The sequence below is a fragment of the Cryptotermes secundus genome, unplaced genomic scaffold, assembly GCF_002891405.2.
Source record: "Cryptotermes secundus unplaced genomic scaffold, Csec_1.0 scaffold1096, whole genome shotgun sequence".
In the NCBI taxonomy this organism is placed as follows: Eukaryota; Metazoa; Arthropoda; class Insecta; order Blattodea; family Kalotermitidae; genus Cryptotermes; species Cryptotermes secundus.
Window position 1 is genome coordinate 216,564 of NW_019737097.1, and position 22,883 is coordinate 239,446.

General features: G+C 39.3%; 1 protein-coding gene across 4 annotated transcripts in view; it reads right to left on the bottom strand.

Annotated features, from left to right (window-relative positions):
- LOC111870201 (uncharacterized abhydrolase domain-containing protein DDB_G0269086) overlaps positions 1-22,883 on the bottom strand; it is a 46,310-nt gene that overhangs the window by 15,631 nt on the left and 7,796 nt on the right. The window contains exons 2-3 of one of the 4 annotated variants that reach the window (XM_023862290.2): positions 8,448-8,483; positions 244-432 (exon numbers count right to left, since the gene is read on the bottom strand). The exons of 1 other annotated variant lie outside the window; for it this stretch is intronic. In XM_023862290.2, the coding sequence (XP_023718058.1) occupies positions 244-432; positions 8,448-8,483 (225 nt within the window). The remainder of the gene's footprint in view (positions 1-243; positions 433-8,447; positions 8,484-22,883) is intronic. 2 more of the 4 variants (XM_023862291.2, XM_023862292.2) reach the window with 2 other exon arrangements.

Here is a 22,883-nt window from a genome sequence, read left to right on the forward strand (position 1 = left end):
ATCACATCTTACCCAAGTCAGTCAATAGAAATAAATCCCTCCATCAAATAATCGTTGTCTGTGTGTGTGATATGAATATCTACAACCAATAAATTCTTAATGTCGCTTTTCAAGCAGTGAATTACATACCTGGATAGCGAACGGCAAAGGTAACGAAAAACACATCTGTCCATGTAAAAAAGATTGCGGGTTGCCTATTGATTCGGAAAGCGCAGACTAGTTTCGCCGTAACCATGCACTTACCACGACGGAGCGTGAGTTGAGGAAGTCCTCGGCGGGCTGGTAGGCGAGCGATGGCCGGACTTTGTGGTTGATGCGGTCAATCTCTGCAAGGATGATAGAGGGCCGCACACGGACCGTGTGAGCGGGAGGGGTCACCCCGGTCAGACGTTTGTGAGCGACGAACGGGATGGAGTGATGGAAGGTCTGAGCCTGCGGGGAGCAGGAGGCATATCATGCTGCTTGCAAAGACACGTCCCTTCCAGGAAAATGGAAGGAGAGTGAATCGCAGCTCACCCTGCACCATCATATCATGTCATTTGAAAATACATAGTTCTGCAGCATATACAGAAGGCCTTCAGAAGTAGTTGGTTCGTGATCTACAGCTGCATAAAATGTAAAATAGTGAAGACATCTGAGATATGAATATTCCAATCTATTAGAGCTACTTGAAGAAATTGCCAAACTGAAGAGTTCTGAAACTGGTTGCATTGTCACCTTGAAATGCATTTCGAAGAACTGCAATATTTTCTTTCTTCTTTGCACAGCTACAAATTTAGTGATGGTTCTCAGTATCGACAAATTTTGCAAAAAATTAGACGTGTTTTTATCCAGTAAACTGTGCTTCGTTATGCATATACATTATACAGCGATTGAAAACACCAAATGTTACTTTAAATACTAACAATTTTCAAATCCTGCATAAAATAAGGATCTTATGGGTATGATTGTTTATTGAGATGCCTTATTTTGGTGACGAAGGAGACCTTCAATTCGGAATGTTTTTCTGGGATCGTAATATAAAATGCTACGTCACATATTAAATGGAAGGTTTCTTCCTCATAATGTGAAATAAACTGTTATGGTAATTCCATTCATGTTTAATATATAGAATAAATAATAATTTAATTATAATAACACATTTCATTTATTTAATCACCATAAATATGCAAATTTAATGTAAACCTAGATTCTCTTAGAGCAGTGCCATAGCTCAGGTGGTCAGTCGCCGAGTTCCAACCACGGCGACCCGGATTCGAGCCCAGGTCAGGTCATGTGGGGTTTGTGGTGGACAAAGTGGCACTGGGGTAGGTTTTCTCCGAGAACTTCAGTTTCCCCTGCCAATTCTCATTCCACCGACTGCTCCACACTCATCATCTATCATCCGGGACTGGTACAATAGGCCAGTTAGTGGCCGATGTATCAAGTGGACTCAGTCTCACCCCACCCCAAGAAACCGAAAAAAAAAAAGATTATCTTGAGGCAGTTTCGTGACTGACTTAATTTCGAAATATCGGAGCGTGAATATATTTCTGCGGCAGCCATAGAGCATGCCTAAAAGAGAAAAAGCTCCAGTCACTATGATACTCGGAATTAAAGTCCTTAATTGAAGTCTGGAAAGGGATATTTCAGATAAGAGACTCTTTGATTTAGGTTTCGTCTTTGCAGAACTTATGATATGCTAGGGGGATGCCAACCCCGATAATATCATGCATTTCAGTGACAAATGAGTATTACGTTATGGATTAGTAGAAAACCTGTTTTCGTTTAATAAGGCACACGTGGGATGCAACATACCTTATTAGTGCAAATTCCTTGGCGTTCTAAAACCCAGATACAAACCAAACACACATCATAGAAATACTAGGCGAGATCAGATAATGCTGATATTGACATTGACATCAACTTTAAATAGACCCAACTAACTAACTAACTAACTAACTAACTCCTTGAGAAGCCGCCAGTCACGCAACTACAGTACTTAAGAACTTCTCAGGATTTTATAGAAACCGCAGGTTTACTACGGTGTTCACAAGGCCCTTCCACGGGTCCCTATCCTGAGCCACTTTAATCTAGTGCACACCACCCTACAGTCTCCTCTTAATTTCCCAATTAATCAAGTTTTGATTTGTTACTGTCATTCCAAAATAACTGAACTGTGAGACATTTTCAAAGAATCTGTTAGCTATCTTTATGTCATGATTTCGCCCTGCATTCTGGTGACGAGACAGCAACATATTGTAACGGATTTCATCTACTCGTTGCCAGGCAACAGCTCTGCATACATGGTCCAACAAGCAACATTAGAGGAAGCTGTGTTTTCTGTAGACCCATCCGATGCGCCAATAGACTGGCTGGAAAGCGATCACGTGATATGTGTTTAATGTAGGTGCATGTCCGTTCCGCGGATTTATAAGTAAGAATGACAATAAATTCAAGGCAGTTGCGAATAGGAGTAGCAGCAGAAGCACGCGAAGAAGCAAGCAAGCAGTAAGCTCAAGGAGTACAGAAAAGTACGAGAAGTCGGCCTGTGAAGATTTAACGTGTGATTTGAAGACTTTATGTGTGCTATAGTGCAGTGATATTGGGAGTATGTGATTTAGGGAGACTTTTAGATTTCCTGTGTTATAAATCCGTGAAGAATAGTGTAGATAGACCGAAGAAATTAGCGTGGAGTACTTTGTAATGTGAAAATCAGGAAGAGTGTCATAATTATTTGTAGTTATGACCTGTGAGTATCCAATAAATCCAATTACGAATCGAAATCCCGTCTTTCGTCACTGTGATACAAATGAAAATATATTTGCTTTTCTCTGCGTTTACTTCTAGACCAACCAGCCTGTTATCGTCAGTTAATTTAAATTGTCCTACTAACTAGAATAAAAAACAGGTGAAGAAACATAATCGGTCTGTTTATTTAGATCTACTTGAACGTTTCTTCACAGAACTTCTACATTCAGCTACAAATATACATCATAGAGCATAATAGTATTAACCTAAATTCACAGGAAATCCTTAGTTAAGCCTTTAAAAAGCTTACAGTAAAGTAATATGAAAATAAATTTACATTATTATTAATATGCTTGACAATATCATGATACTGCAAAACTTAACTGTGTTGTAGATTAGTAACAATTAGAAAATGCAGCAAGGAACAAGAAAGTAGTATTGTTCAAAACAGTAAGCATAAATCATGATATAAAACTTTACTGTGCTCAAGCAATTTGTAAGTACTGAATTATTTACACCAGCCAATGTAAACATAGAGAGAACGTAATTAGACATTCACAGATGGCGAGCATTGTTAAAAGCAGCAGACTCCTTGCAGCGATGCCAGCAGCAGCCAGTCTTGTAATCTCATAAACGTCACATTTTGCAAACAGCTTGAAATATCTGAAGTCACGCATTCCAATTGGACATCGAAATTCGAATGTTAACATTGAATGTGTGTTCCGAAACCTACATTTTCACCAAGAAAATATCTCACACTTAAAAATAAATTAATGAACTCTAATCCTGTGTCAGAACAAGCAAAACCTTTCTTCAGTTCTTCGTAGTAATTCTATAAACTCGTATTAAACATAAATAAACTATAAGTCGATTAGATTATACTTCTAAATTCCTTTCTGACGTCACTAGTAGACCTTCAGTAAGCATATATGAAACAGCAATGTGCCCATTCTTAGTAATATTATTGTGTTCCCGTTGTGTTATTGAGAAAACTGAGGGTGAAATTGATGCGAAATATAAATAGTGGTTATGGTGTTGGGGTATGGCTAACACTGTTGACGTACTCCGTGAAGTGCTCGGTCGGGACACCGGTTATCCTAACTAAGGAGTTTCGTGTTTCTCCCCAGTCTCTCCAAGCCAGTTCCGGGATAGTGCCTCGACTAGACCACGATTGTTTCCTGTCATATCCTTTCTGATTTATATTCATCCTACAGCTCGTCTTTGTGAAGTTTAGCTACTGACCGGCTCTTAAAATAGCCAAAAGAAACTCACAGTAGAACTACTTGTTCTACGTATTAGTAGAAAAAAAGTCTTAAGCATGCAAAAAGACACATTGAATATTCTGTACGGTTTTGAATTGCTATTTATGAAATATTTAGAGATAACATCAGCAAGTTTATATAACCCATAATTTTTTAAAGAAATTATTAAATGTTTACATTTTCACTGTTTCGATGTAAACGTATAAATTTTCAGCTTGCGGTTGTCTCGGATTCATTATATTATGATTTGATGGCTTTCTTTGTATACATTATTTTTAAAAATTTCTTAATAACACTGATTTAGCCCCACGTCTGTAATCATCCAAGAGCTCAAAGTTAAAAGTAGCGCCTGTGACGGTTGTTATTATAGTTAAGCTAGATAGGACAACAAAGGTTATCCCCATTAGCTTGATAATTTTGACCCTATATTTATTTCAAGTAGGTGTTGTCGGTTGCAGGAATTTTTCTGTCTTAGACATGAGAATTTCTTTGCCGTAAGATGGAGATCAGACCATCGCAAATTCCTTACATACACGTAACAAATGAGCATTTCGAACCCCAGGCGGGGTTCAAACCTGCGATTTCAGTGTCCCTGCTGTCAGAGACCGCGAGACAAGCAAAGCCAGCTCACTTATAACAATGTTTTCCTTCCCGTAGAAGTAATGCCTGTAATGTGCCGTGAAGCGCAATCAATTATCTGAAATGCTGCCAGAAACGGAAATGTAACATCCAATGAATTTTTGTAAACCGTGTTTCGAAATAACGTGGCTCCTAATAGCCCTGTTGTCACCGACAGATTTAGGTCGAAATCATTCAGTTTGGAACATGTATAAATATTTGGAGAAGCAGACTTCCGTTGGCCCCAACTGTGCGGGAGCTTGGTCCAGTTACGCAATAAGCTGGTTGAAGCTGGGCACTTTGCCAGTATCCGGCCTGGGTTACTAGAATGTTCACACATCAAGAAATATCAACGTGACAGCGCCAGATATTTCATATTGAATAACCACGCCGACAATGTCTGATACCCTGGGACAGTACTGAACATTGTTTTGTGAGACTGGCACATCCTTATTGAGGCATCGCTATGTAGGAGCTTCGTAGTGCCCACCCACATATTTAGCAGCTTAGTGCGGAATTCTACCGATTCTTTCTCGTTGACATTTTTCTTTCGACCTCTTCTGGTCGCTATTAGTTCCTCTAACTACTTGTCTAAATGGGTGACCGACTTTGTGACAGATCCCATTAGAACTCCAGGGAACAAAAACTATCTGCTTGTAGAATCTCAAAGTAATTTGCATAACTGAAAAGTTCCATTAAAACTCCGAAATACGTGTATACAGGCGTTGAATGTAGGCTGTCTGAAATACTTACTGCCGAACATAACTCCCTAGTATAATTTTGTACGAAACTGTAAAGGCAATTTTTAAATTGAAATGTGACATATATCCTGGCATCGACTTAATGCCACAGAATCAACCCAACTAAATGACAAGCGTCATGAACTTACGTTACTATTTGGAAAGAGTAAGAGTTATGAAGGCGCCGGTCACGGTAGCTGAGCGGTCTAAGGCATGCACTGTCTTCGCTCGCTTGGAAGCCGGGATCGTGCGTTCGAATCCCACTCAGGGCATGGATGTTTGTGTGCGTTTTTCTGTGTTTGTCTACAGGTAGAGGCCTTGCGACGAGCTGATCACCCGCCCAAGGAGTCCTACCGAATGTGTAAGATCTAGAAAAACCGAAGTGAACGGAGTTCATGGAGGCAGGCCTAGGCCCACTGGGGCTGTAGTGCCAAGGAAAAAAAAAAGAGTTATCAAGGTAACTATAAGTAATCAGTTAACGTTCCTATTTACAGAAGGGACGCAACTTCTGCAAGAACCTCACTTTTGTCAACGATATACAAATTCGTCTAATATTCCGGCACTATTAACATCATTCCTAATTGAAATTATTTATTTCCGATCAGCAGCGCAGATCCCCATACTGACTTCCTCAACTGCTTCCACATACTTCCAGTTGCCTCGTGTCTCCTTCCGTGTTCTGGTGGCACGGCTTTTGTTCCCGAAATGAGATCCTTGCACGAAGTAAATATCGTGGATGCGTAGTGTAAGACCTTGTCTTTTCGTGTATAGGTTCGACCTCAGAAGCTACTGATAGAATCTGGTATCTGGAAATAGAATAAATATACTCGGTCGAATTTTATTTTCGTGCATGCCCGTAAAAACACCCTCCTTTACATGAAGAATGAATCGAACTTTACGGGTCTTCTCAAAATCGGCTTTCGCATGAAATATTTTTTAGATGATGCAAAGGCAGAGAAGTTATTAATTTCTATAACTTTCATTTCGAAATGGTCGTATTTTTAAATGGATAGAAAAATAATTTCGAACTTCTGCAGTGCGATAAATAATTTTGTAACAGTAGGTATTTGCAACATAAGCAAACCAATTCAGTGCAGTGCAGTGAAACGGCGGCGAAAAATGTTTTTTTTTTTCACCAGATCACACCGTCCTCTTGTTGTGTGACATACCTTTAACAGAAGCGAGTATATAACTGTTATATCCTAATGAAGGGGGGGAGGGGGGCGTCAACATTAAATCTTCAGCAAAGGAGCCTGTAACCCTTCTGTCATTTATCTCCGATGTTTTCATGTTCTGTATAAACATGAATTACATGTTTATATTCTATTACTGTGATGGCTAAATGTTCAGTCGCGCTTTAATACGTGTAACTCAGATTTTGAATTACCCGGTTTCAATCTAGATAGCCCTGATTTCTTCTCACTCACCACTCATGATTATTCACAATTATTCGCCTCTACGTAATGTCCGCAGCTGACAGAGGGTCACTGAATAGCCTTTCGAACGAACCCACACTTACTGTTCTCGCATCCATCAGTCACAAAAAAAGCTGTGAAAATTAAAACAGTGGATTGCTCGCTAAATATGATAAGCCCAACTTTTATTCGAGATACAGGTAAAAGTAAAGTTGTCTCCGCGCTTAACTAATTAAGCACAATACCCTGAAGACGTATGGGGGAATGGATGTACAGATTCACGTTTTCTCGACCTCTGCACTTGTTGGGAGCGGTCAGCCTCAAGTCCCGGCCTATTTAACCCTGGTATCCACTGGATAGGATGCCGGGTGATCCCCAGAACCGGTTTGGATGACGTGGAGAAGCAAATTCTTGGCTCTACCAGGAATCGAACTCCAACCCTTCGGTCGTCCAGCCAGTAGCCAGTCGCTATACCGACTGCGTTACCTCGGCTCCTTTATTCGAGGTATTTTTTCTCTCCCCTTGCTCCCAATTTTGGAGCATACGGCTGATTTCTTAGTTTCATGATCATTTTGCAGATGGACGGGTTATCAGCCCGTCGCAAAGCCGCTACCTACACAAACACAGAATAAACGCAGACACACATCAGACATCCATGCCTTGTGTGCGATTCGAACCCACGGTCCTGGCTTCCGATCGAGCGAAAACAGTTCATGCCTTGGACCCCTTGGCTACCGTGACCTGCTCGAGATATATTACGTATATTATATACTTCTTGGGGAATTTAGTGATGCTATTCCAATTGCAGGCACTGTGTGCTGGGAAGATGTTCATAATTTGAAATAAGACATCCGTATAAAAATATTCTTCTGAGAGACTGAGGATGATCTCGAAGGACTTCAGGCAAGATGGTCAGAAATTCGATGATATTAAAAGCTATTAGCTGACAATTACAAATCTAAAGGGTTTCTGACACTTAAACCTGTTCAGTGCCCGCGTGTTATGTTAACTATTTATGCAATAATTTGAGGCGAAAATGAAGGTCTAGTTCTTTCAGAATATCGACGATAGACAAAATCCAAGAACCCTGTAATTCTGAGCATTATACACCACCATCAAAACCCTTAAAATCTACGAAGATAAAGCCTATCACAATAACAGTGTTCCAATAAAAATTAAACATCTGTGTTCTATGGAGTTATGGTCACATTACACATGTAGTTCGAGGGGTCCCATCTTTGTCCTTCAGACTAACTTCACTAATTACCAAGATCCTCTTATATTTAAATATAAATTTCGGGTAAAAGGAAAAACATATTTCCTTCAAGTCAACTAAAGACCAAATCAAAGTGATCAGAAGCTTCCGTTCCTGTTTGAACTAGCAACTTGCCCCCTTCACCAGCAGCAGGAGCACTGCCGACGCGTGGCTTTTCAGTTTGTCCTTTGCACTATGACTGCAGTGCAACGATATGACCATTAGTAACGGATCTCTGTAAAGAGGAATGTAATATAACAATTATTTCCGACTTCTTGCTTCTGTAACGGACCAGACAATCTGACTTGTTCCGACTAAGAAGAGGCCACCGGGATCGGCTAGTTGTCTTGCTGTCTTAGTGGAAGGAGAAATGAAAGAGTTAAATTAATAGAGCACTCTACATACATCGGTCTGTGTGCCAACTTACCTTCCCAATTCCATGGAGTTTCGGATGACGGCTGTCCTGATGATGGCAGTCCCACCGAGGATGTTGTCCAGCAGACGTCAAATTAAGGGGAAGGCGGGTTCAGGAGTGGAGGGGGTTGATCCACAAACGGACAGAAAACAGAGGAGCTATAATTAGATTTTTCTGGTTCAGGCTTCAACAACTTTTGAAGAAGGAACACAGCACAGATGACGACAAGGGGAGGTCGCTGGTGACGTCATGCGATTGATCGTATGTCTGAATTGTTTTGTATCCAATTTGAAAGTAACCCAACAGTTGTGATGCTATTGTATGTAATGTAATGTGAATAATCTGATGAATATTAAAATGAAAAGCTAATTTACACGGTAACGATGTTTCTTCATATTCTTTCATATGTTCCGGATAATATAAAGTTTGAACACGAGAAGGTACAGCCCGTTTCGAATAATATGACTTTGTAGGACAACCCGAACAAAAAAAAGCTGATCATGTGTTTACTCCCCTTTCTAATAGTGCTTGAATATTGTCACAGTTCTTATTGTGGAAGGTGGAGTTACGTTTTCTTATATTCACTTCCTAGCTGAAAACTCCACACATGATCATTCTCAGAACAAGAGACTTATACTTGTGAATTAGGCAAAGCTATTCTCTCTCTCCTCGCTGAGAAAATTCAATAAATTTACGATGTGATAGCCAATGAAATATGTAGACTGATTAGTCATTTCGGCTCCGGAATTTAAATTAGATAATTCTACGTCGGCTGAAACAACAACATGAACATAGTAACCCTACAGAAAGTATCTTAAAGTTTGTAACAGAAATGAAGTTATAGAAGTTACAACATTCCTTAAGTATGCTGTATTCTTATTATAATGTTAAGAAATCTGTCCGTTTAAACACATTTATATTATTATCAGTGCCCTTTGTCTATCTAAAAGCTTAGAAATATAACACTCAAAATTGATACAAAGTCAAAGCAAGTAAAATTCACTGACCTACATACCATTAAGAGATAATTTACAAAGATTATTAGAGAAGTAAGTTACAAAGTGACGGAGTGATTTGTATATAAATTTTGCGAGCGAATGATCACAAGGAAATGGCTATGCCTACATTACCTACATCCGATCTGCTTTCACATTCGAATAAAATCTATACAGATAGTTAAACCATGTCAATATACATCACCACAGTAGAGGAGAATGTAGTATTAATGTTAAAATCCTTAGGTCATTTGAAATCTGTAACTGATTTACTTAACGCAAACTTAAAACAAATTACAACGTCTCCGCCATTTCTCTCCTTAACGTATCTTCACAGCCACCAGCCTTGCAATATTAACACAACACGATCTGTTAGCACAATCATCTGACAAGTTTCAGAATTGTTATCCTAAATGACAATTACTTTTTTTTTTGTAACACAGTGTTCCTAATGACAATGTCCTGGAAGGTTTTGTCTTATACTCAGTAACAGTTATTACACGTAAGTTTCCAAGATAAACTTTAGATTACAGGTATGTAATAATTTCTTGTTCTAACGTTGAATTTAGGATAATACTTAGTTTCAAATCAGACATATATTCTCACTTTCCTTTCACTTTCATGAAGCATATTCTAGAAATTACCAGGACTAGAGGTTATTCTACGGAAAATATTCCCTTAATGGGGTGCAGTAAATCTTACAAAGCACAACTAGCATATAGTGAGAAGCTGAATACGTGTGACAGCAATAACACTCTATTATATGGTTCGCCCTAAATGGTATGGTAATCCATTAGATCAAATTTACGTCTACTCTACAGTGTTAGCAACTAATTGTTTTAAGTTATATTAGCTAATTTCGATTAAAAACGATTTGGACACAGTTTTATAATTTTCCAGAAGAATGTTTTGTTTCCGAGATATTATATTATCATCTTGCGCGAAATAAAAGTAGCAAGCCTCGCAAACATAATTTTTCCTGTGTATGGCTGATCTTATCACAGGGATCACTCTCATGTGAATTGTGATTATGGATAATGAGCACGACAATCATATCATCTTCTGTCTGTTTTATGCATCAAAAACCGGATAAATTATACAGTAGACAAGTTTCAATAGTTTCCTTTCCATATCAATGATGATAATTCCAACACAATAATGTGCCACGCCTTCATTCTGCGATGATAATACGTACTAACCCGTTAAATATACCTTCAATATATTTTACATGTTCCGGTGTTAAGTAAACATTAATTAACCCTACCTGAACAGTACAATCTGGGTTATTTTAATTTCTTGTGAGTAGAAATTATAGTTGTTCGCTCTTAAGACATGATAACTACTAAACTTGTGTGTTGTAAGTCTGACTCAACGCGTCAATGTTTCCGGATCCGTTAAGTATCCAATAACATTTGCACATGATAATTTCAGTGTTTCTTTCAGCCAGATACGAGAAACGATTACCAGTGAAGCATGCTATTTAGAAAGAGTACAAAAGTATACGGTTTCAAGTAACTGGTTACATTCCTATTCGAGTTTCAGTGTAGATTCTATTGGAATACCATGGCGAGTGCATGTTGGGTTGGTTGGTAACTACACGCGGTAAGAGAAGTGACGGTAGGTGGTGCCGTGCGGCAGTCTGCCTGACGTAGAGGAGCTGTAGGAGGAATGGTAGGATCCCGGATAGTCGGAGCTGCGTGTGGACCTCTCCGTGCTGTAGGAATATGATCCTGGACCGGATCCCGTGGAGCGACTAACTCGCTCGCTGCTGCTCGAATAGGAGCGAGTGGGGACAGACGAATACGGGGAGGAGCTGGATGTGGACTCGGTCTTCTCGCTAGCGTACGAGTACGAGTACTGCTCCTCTGCACGTCGAGGTCTGTCTGGCGTGTCTGTCACCACGTAGTGTCGCGGAGTCTGCCGGCGAAACAAAGACGTCACTGAGCAGCTTCATTTGGAAAATACTATCACTCTATATCCGTATTGCCAAGCCATCCGAAGTTCCCTGCTGTGGACACAAGCTCATTTCTGGAGACATGCAGCAAGTGGACAAATCCATTCAAATCTTGCAGTGTAGTTGGTAATGACATCTTTGACACCCTTCTTTTGAGTTAAATTTATTGATTGCACAAGCACTTTGATGCCCATTGTGGAAAAACGGCACAGAAAAACTACACAGTCCCCCCTCAACTTCAGCCACAAATCAATTTGCCATTCTTATCTTTACTTTTCGCCCTCGAGAGCAATAGCATGCATTGATTAAATAGCAAACAGCATAGAACTCATATCTCAGTTTTATGACATGCACAACTGACAATATTCCAAAGCTCTCTACATGTGTTAAATATCTCCACATGCATTTTCCGAATTTTAAGTATTATTCTATCAAACGGGCACAAGATAATTTCACGTTGGCATAACCGTGGACAGAAACAATTAGGTTGTCAACTTAAGCACTGTCATCTACAAATACTCGACATTTAAGTTTCTAGAACAAAGTTCTAACTGTGTGTATGTGGCGGTGTAGCAAAGAGTTACGATAGTAAACTCTCTTATGGGTTGAGATTAATGTCGAAAAAGATCGTGCGGTATAATATTATTTTATTCTGAGAATCATTCTTAACTCTAATGGCATACTATACGCACCAAATTAGTGTTGTAATTTTATGTATCTAATGATTAGTGTGCCTGTAGTTGTAACCGTAATCTTAGCAGCCCAACCACTTTGCGTCGAGCACAGTGCCTGGGATTGTAAATGATTTTCCGCAGTCGCATTAGCCTGGAGCTGCTGTTCATTTTGGAAACGACGTTGTGGCTTCGTGACCTCCAAAATATGAAGCCACTTTTAATGAAGGGAGCCGAAGAAGGAGTACGAATTCAATACGAAACTTCTTAAGGGTTTAAATGTTATAAGATGCTAATTTTGGTTTCTTCCGCAGCTACCGTAGCCCACCCTCAAAAAGTCGTATGAGCCAACGTCTATCTCCATTGTTCTTGTGATAGGGAAAATACGAGGCGCAAAACATACGTGTATTATGTGACTAGAATATTCTCACTGTACATTCTATTCGCTCCGAACTTTTCGTCAAGTTACCAGTTATTGGTTCCAGATGTGAATATGGTGTTTAGTAACAGAGAGGGAAGTACTGCAGAGCCTCACTCAGGATAGCTAACCTCGGGATTGACAGGGAGGCTCCAACAAAGAATATGACTCATTGTCTCCCTAACGTGACTTCGCCTGCATATGATTTACTATTGTGTATTTCCAACGATTGACCGGTCACAGTAACCGAGCGGTCTGAGGCATTCACTATCTTCGCTCGCTCGGAAGCCGGGATCGTGGGTTCGAATGTCATACAGGCATGGATATTTCGTATGTGTGTTTGTGTGGTTCTGTGTTTAGGTAGAGGCCTTGCGACGAGCTGATCACGCGGCCAAAAGAGTCCTACCGTCTGTAAATGATCATGAAACTGATTAAATTATTATAATGGAGACGAATGGAGAGGTGTAGTTGCTTCCTGAAACCGCAGTCCTAGTAATTTAAGAAAAACATACATGGAAACTGAGAACAGTTGCAACCCGTAATAATATTCTGATTTGTCCACCTTACATTCTTCTAAGCGAATATGTAATATTTCTTGATTCTTCAGAACTGCTCTTATGCACAGTGCTGTGATAACCCACCGTTACTGATACCGAATTTTTCGAACATGTAGCTTCATGAATCTCCTTTTTAGAGGTCGTATGTCGGGAGATAAATTATCAAAGGTGTGTTTCTCGCCAATGACCTGGAATCGCTTTAATAACAATCTTCTGCGATAATTCATAGCAGACCAACGAATAATACCGCAGTTCTGAAACTTTATGCTGTTATATACCAACATCTGGTTCATACAAATCAAAGAGTTATAAAAACGTACTAAGTAACAGGAACAACATTTTATTTTATGGTTTAACCGAGCTTTCGAAATTCATCAGGTTTAATATAAAGTTAAATTTCTTGGAAATTTTGAAGATAGAAGAAAATAAAACCCTCTTATTAATGAAACGTGATTATTGTTGATCAAGTAGCTGTTCAGAGAGGAGGATGTATTGGCAGTTTTGCATTTTCCTAATTTCTTTCTAAGGGCATGACCTCGCTTACTTCCTCAATTAACCCTTAAAGAAAACTCCGAAGTTGTAGTAAATATTTAACACGTTGGATCACATTAGTCCCGAATAATTTACTCCTAACTTACGCCTATGCAAGAAATGGGATCACATTCGTTTCTGAAGGTTAGAAGTTTATGAATAAGTTGCAGAGGGATGCCTTGATAAATTGCAGAAGGATTTATGTAAACAATATTTACATTACAATTTGTACAACTTTATGCTTCTTGGTATTTGATATTGCCATGATACGGATAATATGATATACTTCGACTTTTCACTACTTCGTTTAAACTTCTATGCCCAGTTAATTTGAAAAGCTTGAGCATTTCGAATTTTATGAAAAAAATTTGTAGATATCTATGTACTTAAAAATGATCTTGAAGCTTTGACATCAGGATCTCCCGACATGACGTCACCGATCGTGGGGTAAAGGATGCAGCTTCCTTACCTTGTTTCCAGTCCGCTAGAGGTAAAGTGGTCATTGCAAATTAGTTATCCTAGAACAGTTTGAGGGCTCAGTAGTGTAATAATTGTAATTGAATCTGCATATACTTTGCTATACAGTTTATTGTTTCAAATGTGCAGTAAATTTACAATGATGTTAAACAACTCAAGGAACTTACATGAAATATATAATGAGATATTTGTCTGTGTTCACATGTCAAGCGTATGTGTTTAAACATTTAAGATATTTTGAATTCTTCAAAGATGTGTGATTTGATTTACTGCATTAGAAAACGAGCGATAAAATGCTTTTTCATAAATTCGATCAGACTCGAGTTTCTGTACTACAGTTTATGTCTCGTTCAGTGTAATTCCAATGCTCTTTCATATAACATGCTACTCGTATTTACAAATATTCGATAACAGTTACACAAGAATGTTGTCCGAGGTATCTACAAGAGCAGAAATTGTCTTCGATTAAACCGCAACAGGTCTATACGTATGAAGCACGAAAGGAGGGGTGCAGGTATCTGACATTATTTTCATGACAACGCCCATAAAATACTATGCTCTGTTTGTTTACATATTACAGCAATCCCAAATATCTTATATAATATTATGAACCATACACAACCTTCTCCACGAGAACAACAATCCAAGCTACAGAGTAGGGTAATCTGAAACGTGACTTTTACAACTGAAGATTAAATAATTATTTACAAAGAAATGCATAGAGAAGGCTGCATATATGAAAGATGCACATAAATTAGATCCATTTCTTTAAAACATACACAGAAATCAGGGAGTCATACATTTTTAAAAATTTTTAGGCACCATGCTAGAAGCCGGAAGGTCGCGGGAACGAATCCGGATGAGGTGGATTTTTTCAATTTCCTAATGCTCCAAGCCGCACTATGGCCCTGGGGTCGACTCAGCCTCTAACAGAAACGAGTACCGGGAATATTCTTGGGGGTGAATGGCGGCCGGTGCGTAAGGCTGACAACCTTTCCGCTATCTATGAACCGAATATCTAGAAAATGTGGGAACCTCAACACCTCACAACTCTATGGGTCTCCAAGGCCTGTTACAGGGATACCTTTACTTTACTTTTTACGTCTACTTATCCTTGAGCAATAATATTATTTCTGTATTTACATATTACTCTTTCTCTTTGGTTATTCCTCTGTTCTAAGTTCGGGATTTGTTAATGCACATACTTATAGTTACTAGGTCCTTTTTTCAAGATTCAACCACATTACTCAATTATGGTATGGTTGCCTTCAAGAGTTATGTCACACGTTTAAAAATGTAGGTTTCTCAGATGGCTGATGCATAACACAACGCTTACAAGGTAACGTGTATATCGGTTTCGTATTCAGTTCTTTTCGTTATTTTCGCTTAACTCCATGAAATTTATGACAACACTGCAAATTAACCGTGTTTCTGCTCTGAGAAGCTATGTACAATATTCAGCTCCTAGTAAGTTGCTAGGCAACAGTGATCGAAAAGGACTGAAACGATTCTATCGATTTTATAAGCAGAATATAGCTAATCGGTTCGGCCAACCAATATGTTACTGATCTGATATGCAATAAATGCAGTTATTCATTTTCGATCAACGTTAATCGAAACTCGTCTAATGTACCTCAAGTATATTCCAAAGTTGTGTCCTTAGAACTAAGTAAATGCGAATGGAATATGAGACAGAAACAGCGAGATAGGTATCTAGATTTATAGATGAATAGGTAGCTTGTTGGGACGGTGGGCGGGTAGGTAGATGGATAAATTGGTACGTAGGTTAATATATAGTTTAGAATAAGTCATGAGATGGTTTAATACAAATATTAACTTCTTATATACTCGTACAAATTGGTAACAGGTTTCCAAAAACAGAATATGGTTCCCGAGGTGATGTTTCTACAGCGCCAGTAAATTGCCCTACAGTTTCCCTGATAATAGACTTCTTTATTCCTGGAACTCTTGTACACTTAGGCCGCCTCAGCTACACCGTAGAGAGAAACGTGCAGCATAAGCGGGTACACCTTGGACGAAATGTTATGCAGCAAAGAAATAACATTTAGAAAAATGAACTAGAAAACATTTTTAGAATTACTGAATTTTTGGACTTTGTCCATCGTCCGGTATTCTAGAAACTAGAAAACGTTTCGGAAATTGGATCTGTTTCCATCCTCAGGTGAGGGGGGGGGAGACACCTACTCTGCTGGATCTTATAGAAAGAGCTAACCTCAATCACTGGTTAGCTCTTTCTAAGGGACCCAACTGAGTGGGTGTCTTCCCCCCCACCCGAGGACGGAAACAGATCCAGTTTCCGAAACATCGCGTTTTCTCGTTTCTAGAATACCAAGAACCAAGTAATTCCGAGTGTTACATACCATCGCCAGAACCCTTTAGACCCTAGAAAAAAATTGCTTACATTTCACTTGATTCCAATGACTCGTAATACATGCGTATGTTTCGTAATTCAAATTAATAAGACTATAATTCACAAGGGGTTTCACAAAGTAAGGATAACATACTGATTTACGTATAAAAGGAAATAATTTTTAAAATCCAGTTTCTACCAGATTTAAATCTCTGAGCAATTGTGTGTGTTTTCAATAATAATACGTTTTCGTTTGTAGCAAGAAACATTGTTAAAGCTATTTAATGTGTGTTGCAAGCAGTCTTTACAGTACAAAGGTTCAGCTGAAGTAACATTATGCCTACGGACTGCAGGCATGTGTCTCCTTGTCTCCCGTGAGACTAAGTGAAAGGAGAAAGCAGAGTACAGACAAGATACTATATGTGTTAGAAACAATTGTTAATTGCCTTCTAGCCTCTGATGGTCGCATTACGAATATGAACCGGGATGTGAACTGGTGCTTCAGTACCGCCAAGTGGCAGTGGAAGGCGGTGCGTTGAAGAGGACGCGGCGGTGTGTCCTGGGCGGGACCCGCGAGAGGTTCGGCTTCCCGGTAAGTGACCGCTCCTGCGAGACTCTGCCAAATGCCGTGAGGACAGGGGGCACTTGGCTTGGCCGCGGAACAGTGGGGTGGAGGTCCCAGTTTATCTCGCGCCTCTGCAACCCCAAAAACACGATAAACTTCAGAAATATCGTAATAAGTAGCCACTTAAGAATGACAGATTTTTGGATCTCACGGCTCGTAATTATTGGCAAATGGCGTAAGAAGGTGTATATCCGTTCTCTTTCCTTCCACTAAACCGCTTTCGTTCGCCGAAACACGAAGCGACGTTTGTATTTATGAAAACGCGTTTCTCAAGACCACCTCCTCACCGAACTATATTTATTTGGTCTGGAAACATAATGCTTTACTACTTCGTGATGACCTTCGATATTCACATAAACTCCTCATGAAACGTCTGAAATACAGGGACGTAAACATAAATTGCATTGAAATGGTTTGAAAGGGGTTGCATATAGAACCACATCAGAGGCAAAACTGTTCTCAAAAAGTCAATTTATCTGAAATATCATCCTCTTAAAACAGTGACGGCCGATCACAGTAACCGTGCGCTCTAAGGCATGAAATGTCTTAGCTCGCTCGAAAGCTGCAATCGTGGGTTCGAATCCCACTGAAGGCATGGATGTCTGTGTATGCGTTAATTCTGTGTTTGTGTTATCCTGTGTGTAGGAAGCACCTTTGCGACGGGCTATTCACTCGTCCAAGGAGTTCTACCGTCTGTGTAGAAGAAGATTACGAAATAAAAGTAAGGACCAGGGCCCGACAAAGGCTTTAGAGTCATTGGTGATTGAATGAATAAAGTAGTGATATTTACAGATGAAACAATTCTTGTATTGTGTCTGGAATTGATCCACATTTTTACATAAGTTGCGTGTTATGAATAAGAACCAGAAACACCTTCGAGAAATAAAAAGCAAATTCTTAGTGCACTAATTTGAACACTAATAAATGCGAGTGGGCAAGAACCGAATCTAATTAGCTGAAGATTAAAATTCGCGCTGTGAAGAGTCACTGTGACAAGTAAGTCATCACCGCGACGGTGATACGATGGTCTCACGCACTTCCCACCTGTCTTTCGATGAATGCTTCGTAATTATTGAAAAACCATGGAGCAGTGTTATATAACTGTTCTTTGGCAGGAATATTTTATGTGCATTTTGTTTCATTTACAGAATTTTCTACCGCACTTCAAAACATTTCCCTCCTTCTGTTAACCAAACCCACCGCTTAACCACTTAATCGATTGTGTTTTCAGGCGCTGAATACCTTTAAAATCAGTGACTGAGTAACATATTGATCAGTTTATCACGTATAAATTCAGTCTACTTTCATTAAGAGCGTACTTCAACAGACAATCGAGATTCAGCTTGCGTCAAGTTATGATATATTTGCAGAGTTGTATATGCCTATCCACTTATTCCTTCGCGATAAAAAAGTCTTTTAAAAATAAATTTCAGTAAATGAAGAGTCTAATAAGAAACAATTTTTAAATTAGAGCAATACTGTCATCTGGTAAGCAATTCCGTGTAGTCCGGTACAAGTTCGCCGACCTCCCGAAGGAACAACTGCCTCCATTTTCAGGGTGGAATGGGCAGAATGGAATGGGCTAGTCCCGCCTGGGAGTTTGCGGCAGACACTCATCTAGTGAAATTGCAGCGCCTGCAAAACAAGGTTCTCCGCACGATTGGCAATTTTCCAAGGCGCACACCGGTCCGCGATTTGCACTTGGCATTCAAAATCCCATACGTATATGATTAAATAACAAAATTATGCAGGCAACAAGCAGAAGTCATACAAAATCATGAGAATGAGAATGTTCGCAACATCGGACAAGGCGAAGCCCGCCACAGGAAGTATAAGAGGCTTAAACTTGGCGGCCGTCAGGAATACGACCGTTCAAGTGACTAGACTGCCGTGGTAGCGATTACTACTAGAAATAGGGCACAGTCTGCTGTACTGAGCCTGGACTGACAGAGGCCTTGTATATATTGTACATAGAAATAGGAATTAAGACTAGAATTAAATTGTAAATATATGTCAATACTGACAATGGACTGACTAAGACTGACAAATAACAGACCCGGCCTCTCCTCAGAGAGGGCGTCCCAAATGGACAGGAAAGCAACTTTCACAAAGAAGAAAACATCTGGTCATGAGCCCCAACTAGGGCTCGACACCAAAATAGACAGACTGACTGACTGACCGTCAGTTGCAACATGACTTTGACGTTGACTTTGAATGGGCAGAAAACTGAAGCAACGTCCCATGTGCAATCGCTTTGAAAACGTGTGAAGAAATTCAACTTGGTGCTTACATTAAGGACGTCTAAATTATTTTATTTATCAATTGCTTTGTAGTAGTGTGATATATCTGAATACGGGTCCGTATATTCGGCAAAATTTTATAATTTAACAGTTGCTATCATTTCGCTTGATAGCGTTTTGAAAGATATTAATCAAGAGGATGAGATCAAAACTGCTTTATAAACTAACAGTTCTACAGAATAGAATCCCTTTCGAGAAGGTAATCATCGTTCAGGTGGTTCAAATATTATTCGCCTTTTATATAAGTTCAAACTTCATAACCGTGCTCGCAAGAACCCGCCAGTAGTCCGTATCTTTAGCCAAATAAATTCAGCCCTTATCATGCCTTATTCTTTGTTGTCCACCTTAATATTACCCTTTATGTCAGAGTCTCCACATATATTTGTTTCAATCAGATTTTCCGACAAAAATATAGTATGCATTTCTTGTCTCATATGAGCTATTGTTCCATGCCCATCTCAACCCCATTCTGTTCTTGCATGGAGTATCAAATGAAAGTTAGAAAGGCCAAGTTATGGAGATTAACAGTATAATGTTAGATTGTGTGGCTAAGTACAGTAATTTAGATATAAATTAATATAAGTTAGCCGAAACAGAAACGTGATCTTGCTTCATAAAGGTTCGCTGAGGGAAATAGTTGCATTTCTCGTATTGGCTTCGAGGCCCTCAAGGTTCTGGCCCTTCTCATTATCCAGACGGAGAGCAGGAAAGCATTAAGTAGGCAAGAGGCAGCCTGGCGAGCGGAAACTGTGAAGGTGTTGAGACGAAACCCAGACAAACCACTGCCCTCCTCTCCAGTCATCAGCAGAGCGTCACAAGTTCATGGGAGACAGGCCGTTTCGTAGCAAAATTTATTACATCCCTTACTCTTTACCAAATTTAAAATTTTGTAATCTCCGGGATTGGTATTCAAATTATATGCATGTATTTGCATCGAGTTGCACTAACCTCTCAGATCTTTCATTTTAAGTGACCCAAAATATACACCGAATAATTTAGCCATATACTGTACATTTTCAGTTGTCTCGTTGTGGTTCAAGAAACAGCGTTTTGGAAGGTGTCTTTGTTTCTGTCATCAAGCAAAATTATGAAACATATTGTCATATGTTATGGTGACTCTGGGCGATGGTTTGGATTGGAGATTTGAGTTACTGACCACTTGCACGTCGTAACTACAAAAAACTATAATACTATCGGTAATGTTCATACTTTACAAATCACTACAACACACGCTAAGCTTTTTCAGTCTACAGCAGTATGCACTAGTCGTTCCCTAGTAACTGCTTCTAACAGTGGAGATTCTTCAACTGAACTTACCAGGCCTTCTATTTACAAGTTCCCTTACAATTGACTTATAACCTTGTCCCTTGCTTGTAACATCTTGCCACGGGCCAACAAGAAATACACCTCTTCCACTGTTGCTCCCATTGTTTCCATGGGAACGTGTGTTGTTTGCCAAGGCGTTACTCAGCAACGGCACCGGTATATTTATGTCGCGGTCGTTCCCTAGTAACCGATGTTGTTTCGTTGTTTGTTTCGAGGTCGATACCCAGTAAAGGCTCTACAAGCTACGATATTTTCTTTCAATTACTGGGTTTTGGACTTTGACCATCGTCTGACATTCTATTGTTATGTGGTCTGCATTTTATCACAACTTTTATCCTACATTTTTCCTGTTATCTCATATTGACAAAGCCTGATCTCAGGTATCTGTTTAACTGTGGTTGTAAAGAGATAGACTGTCTAGTAATTGAGAGTAGCTCTTTCTAACAGACGCAACAGAGGGCGGAAACAGATGAAGTTTCCAGAAATACTTTGTTCCTCTGTCTTTAGAATATCAGACGACCCTAATCTTCACCTCCCTACAGCACTGTTTAATGTTTTCAGGAGAGAAGGATTCATAATACTAAATTTTGGAAGAGGCAGGGTCAGCTTCTGAAAAGCTGAGCTTCTTAGACGAAAACCAGGCCATGGAAAGTGTCTAATATTTGTGTCAATATAATAACACAACACACTTTCGTCACTAAAGCTTAGACTAACAGTAATTTGTTTTGAAGGATGTAGCATTAGCATTTGATTTGCCTCCTCCCCCCCCCCGTCTCGTCTCAAATATTTTCGTATTTAGTTATTTGAAGGAGGAAGTTAAAATGCTATGAAAAGTTTTTTTTTTCTTTTTTGGAAAGCTTCACAAATTAGAAAATCAGCAAGACGAGTGATCTTTGTTCAGTTAAAATATATCGAGGAAGTAATGTGATAATGTTAAGACGAACATGCATTAACACTTCCTTTGGTTTCTACCTTTATGTAACACACATGAACCTTCGTAGTCAAGCTGTATTTCTTTCCCATTTTATGTGTACTGATGTCCTACTTGTTTGATTTACAGGGTACGAATATTCCAAATTGTATAACTTTAGTGAGAAACACTGCTAACACAAAATAAGGCACCGAGCGGACATGTGAGAGGCTGCTGGAATAAAATTAAATATGTAAAGTTATAAACAGCTTTCTGTCTGTTAGGACGCCAGCTTGAACTTTTCTAGAAGCGTTACGTAACGGGTACAGGGGCGTCAGATCCGCAGACTATTCACTACGTCACTGTACCCTTTATTTTTCTTCTTACCATCAATAATAACATTTGAGTGTGTTCATTTTTACTGCTGTATACATCTCCTGATCTATTTTTGTGGCATGTGCCAAGATGTGTTGCCAGGTGCTGCTTTTGTCTGACAATGGCCTAAGATATTACCAAGGGTTTCACTAAGATGTAAGTTTTTCTTCCTTCTGGTCTGACCTTTTTGAACTTTGTGTCATTATTTTCTCCGAAATCTACTCAGATACTGTTTAAATGTAATTTGGTATTATTGTATCAAAAGTTTAGTATTAAGATGCAATTTTGGTGATGTTAATTTGTGGAAATTCGTGTACGTGCATATACACGTATTTGAATCCATTTATCTTCGAAATTCTTCCTTTAATATCCTTTCACATAAATGATCTCAGTGAATGCACAATTTTAGTACGAAAACCTGAAGGAGGGCGACCACTTAGAAAAGCACATGTAGATGGGGAAATGTCGTTAAAATGTATTTGAAAGGAAGAGGTTATGATGACATAAACGGAGTTAATCTGGTTAAGGACAGGGATTAATGGCGAACTCTTCTAAACGCCGTAATGAACGACTGGACTCCATTAAACACTGTGAAATCTTACTTAGTGAGCGACTATTTAATTCTTAAAGAACTCTGCTCGGTGAAATTAGTTAGACAAAGAAGCTAACTAAATAATGACTTCCATGGAGAAGAGCCCTTGGGAAGCTAACAGTCGCTCAGATATTTTAGAATTTCCCCGCCTCTTATGGAGCGCGAAGTTTCACTACCATGTTCACAAGATCCTACCCCTAGCATCTATCCTGAGCCAGATGAATCCAAACCACATTCTCTAATTTAATTACGTAAGAATTATTTTAATATGATCCTATGTCCTCCAACGAGTCTCTTCACTTTAGGTTTCTTACCATAATTTTGTAACCATTTCTGGTTCTCATGG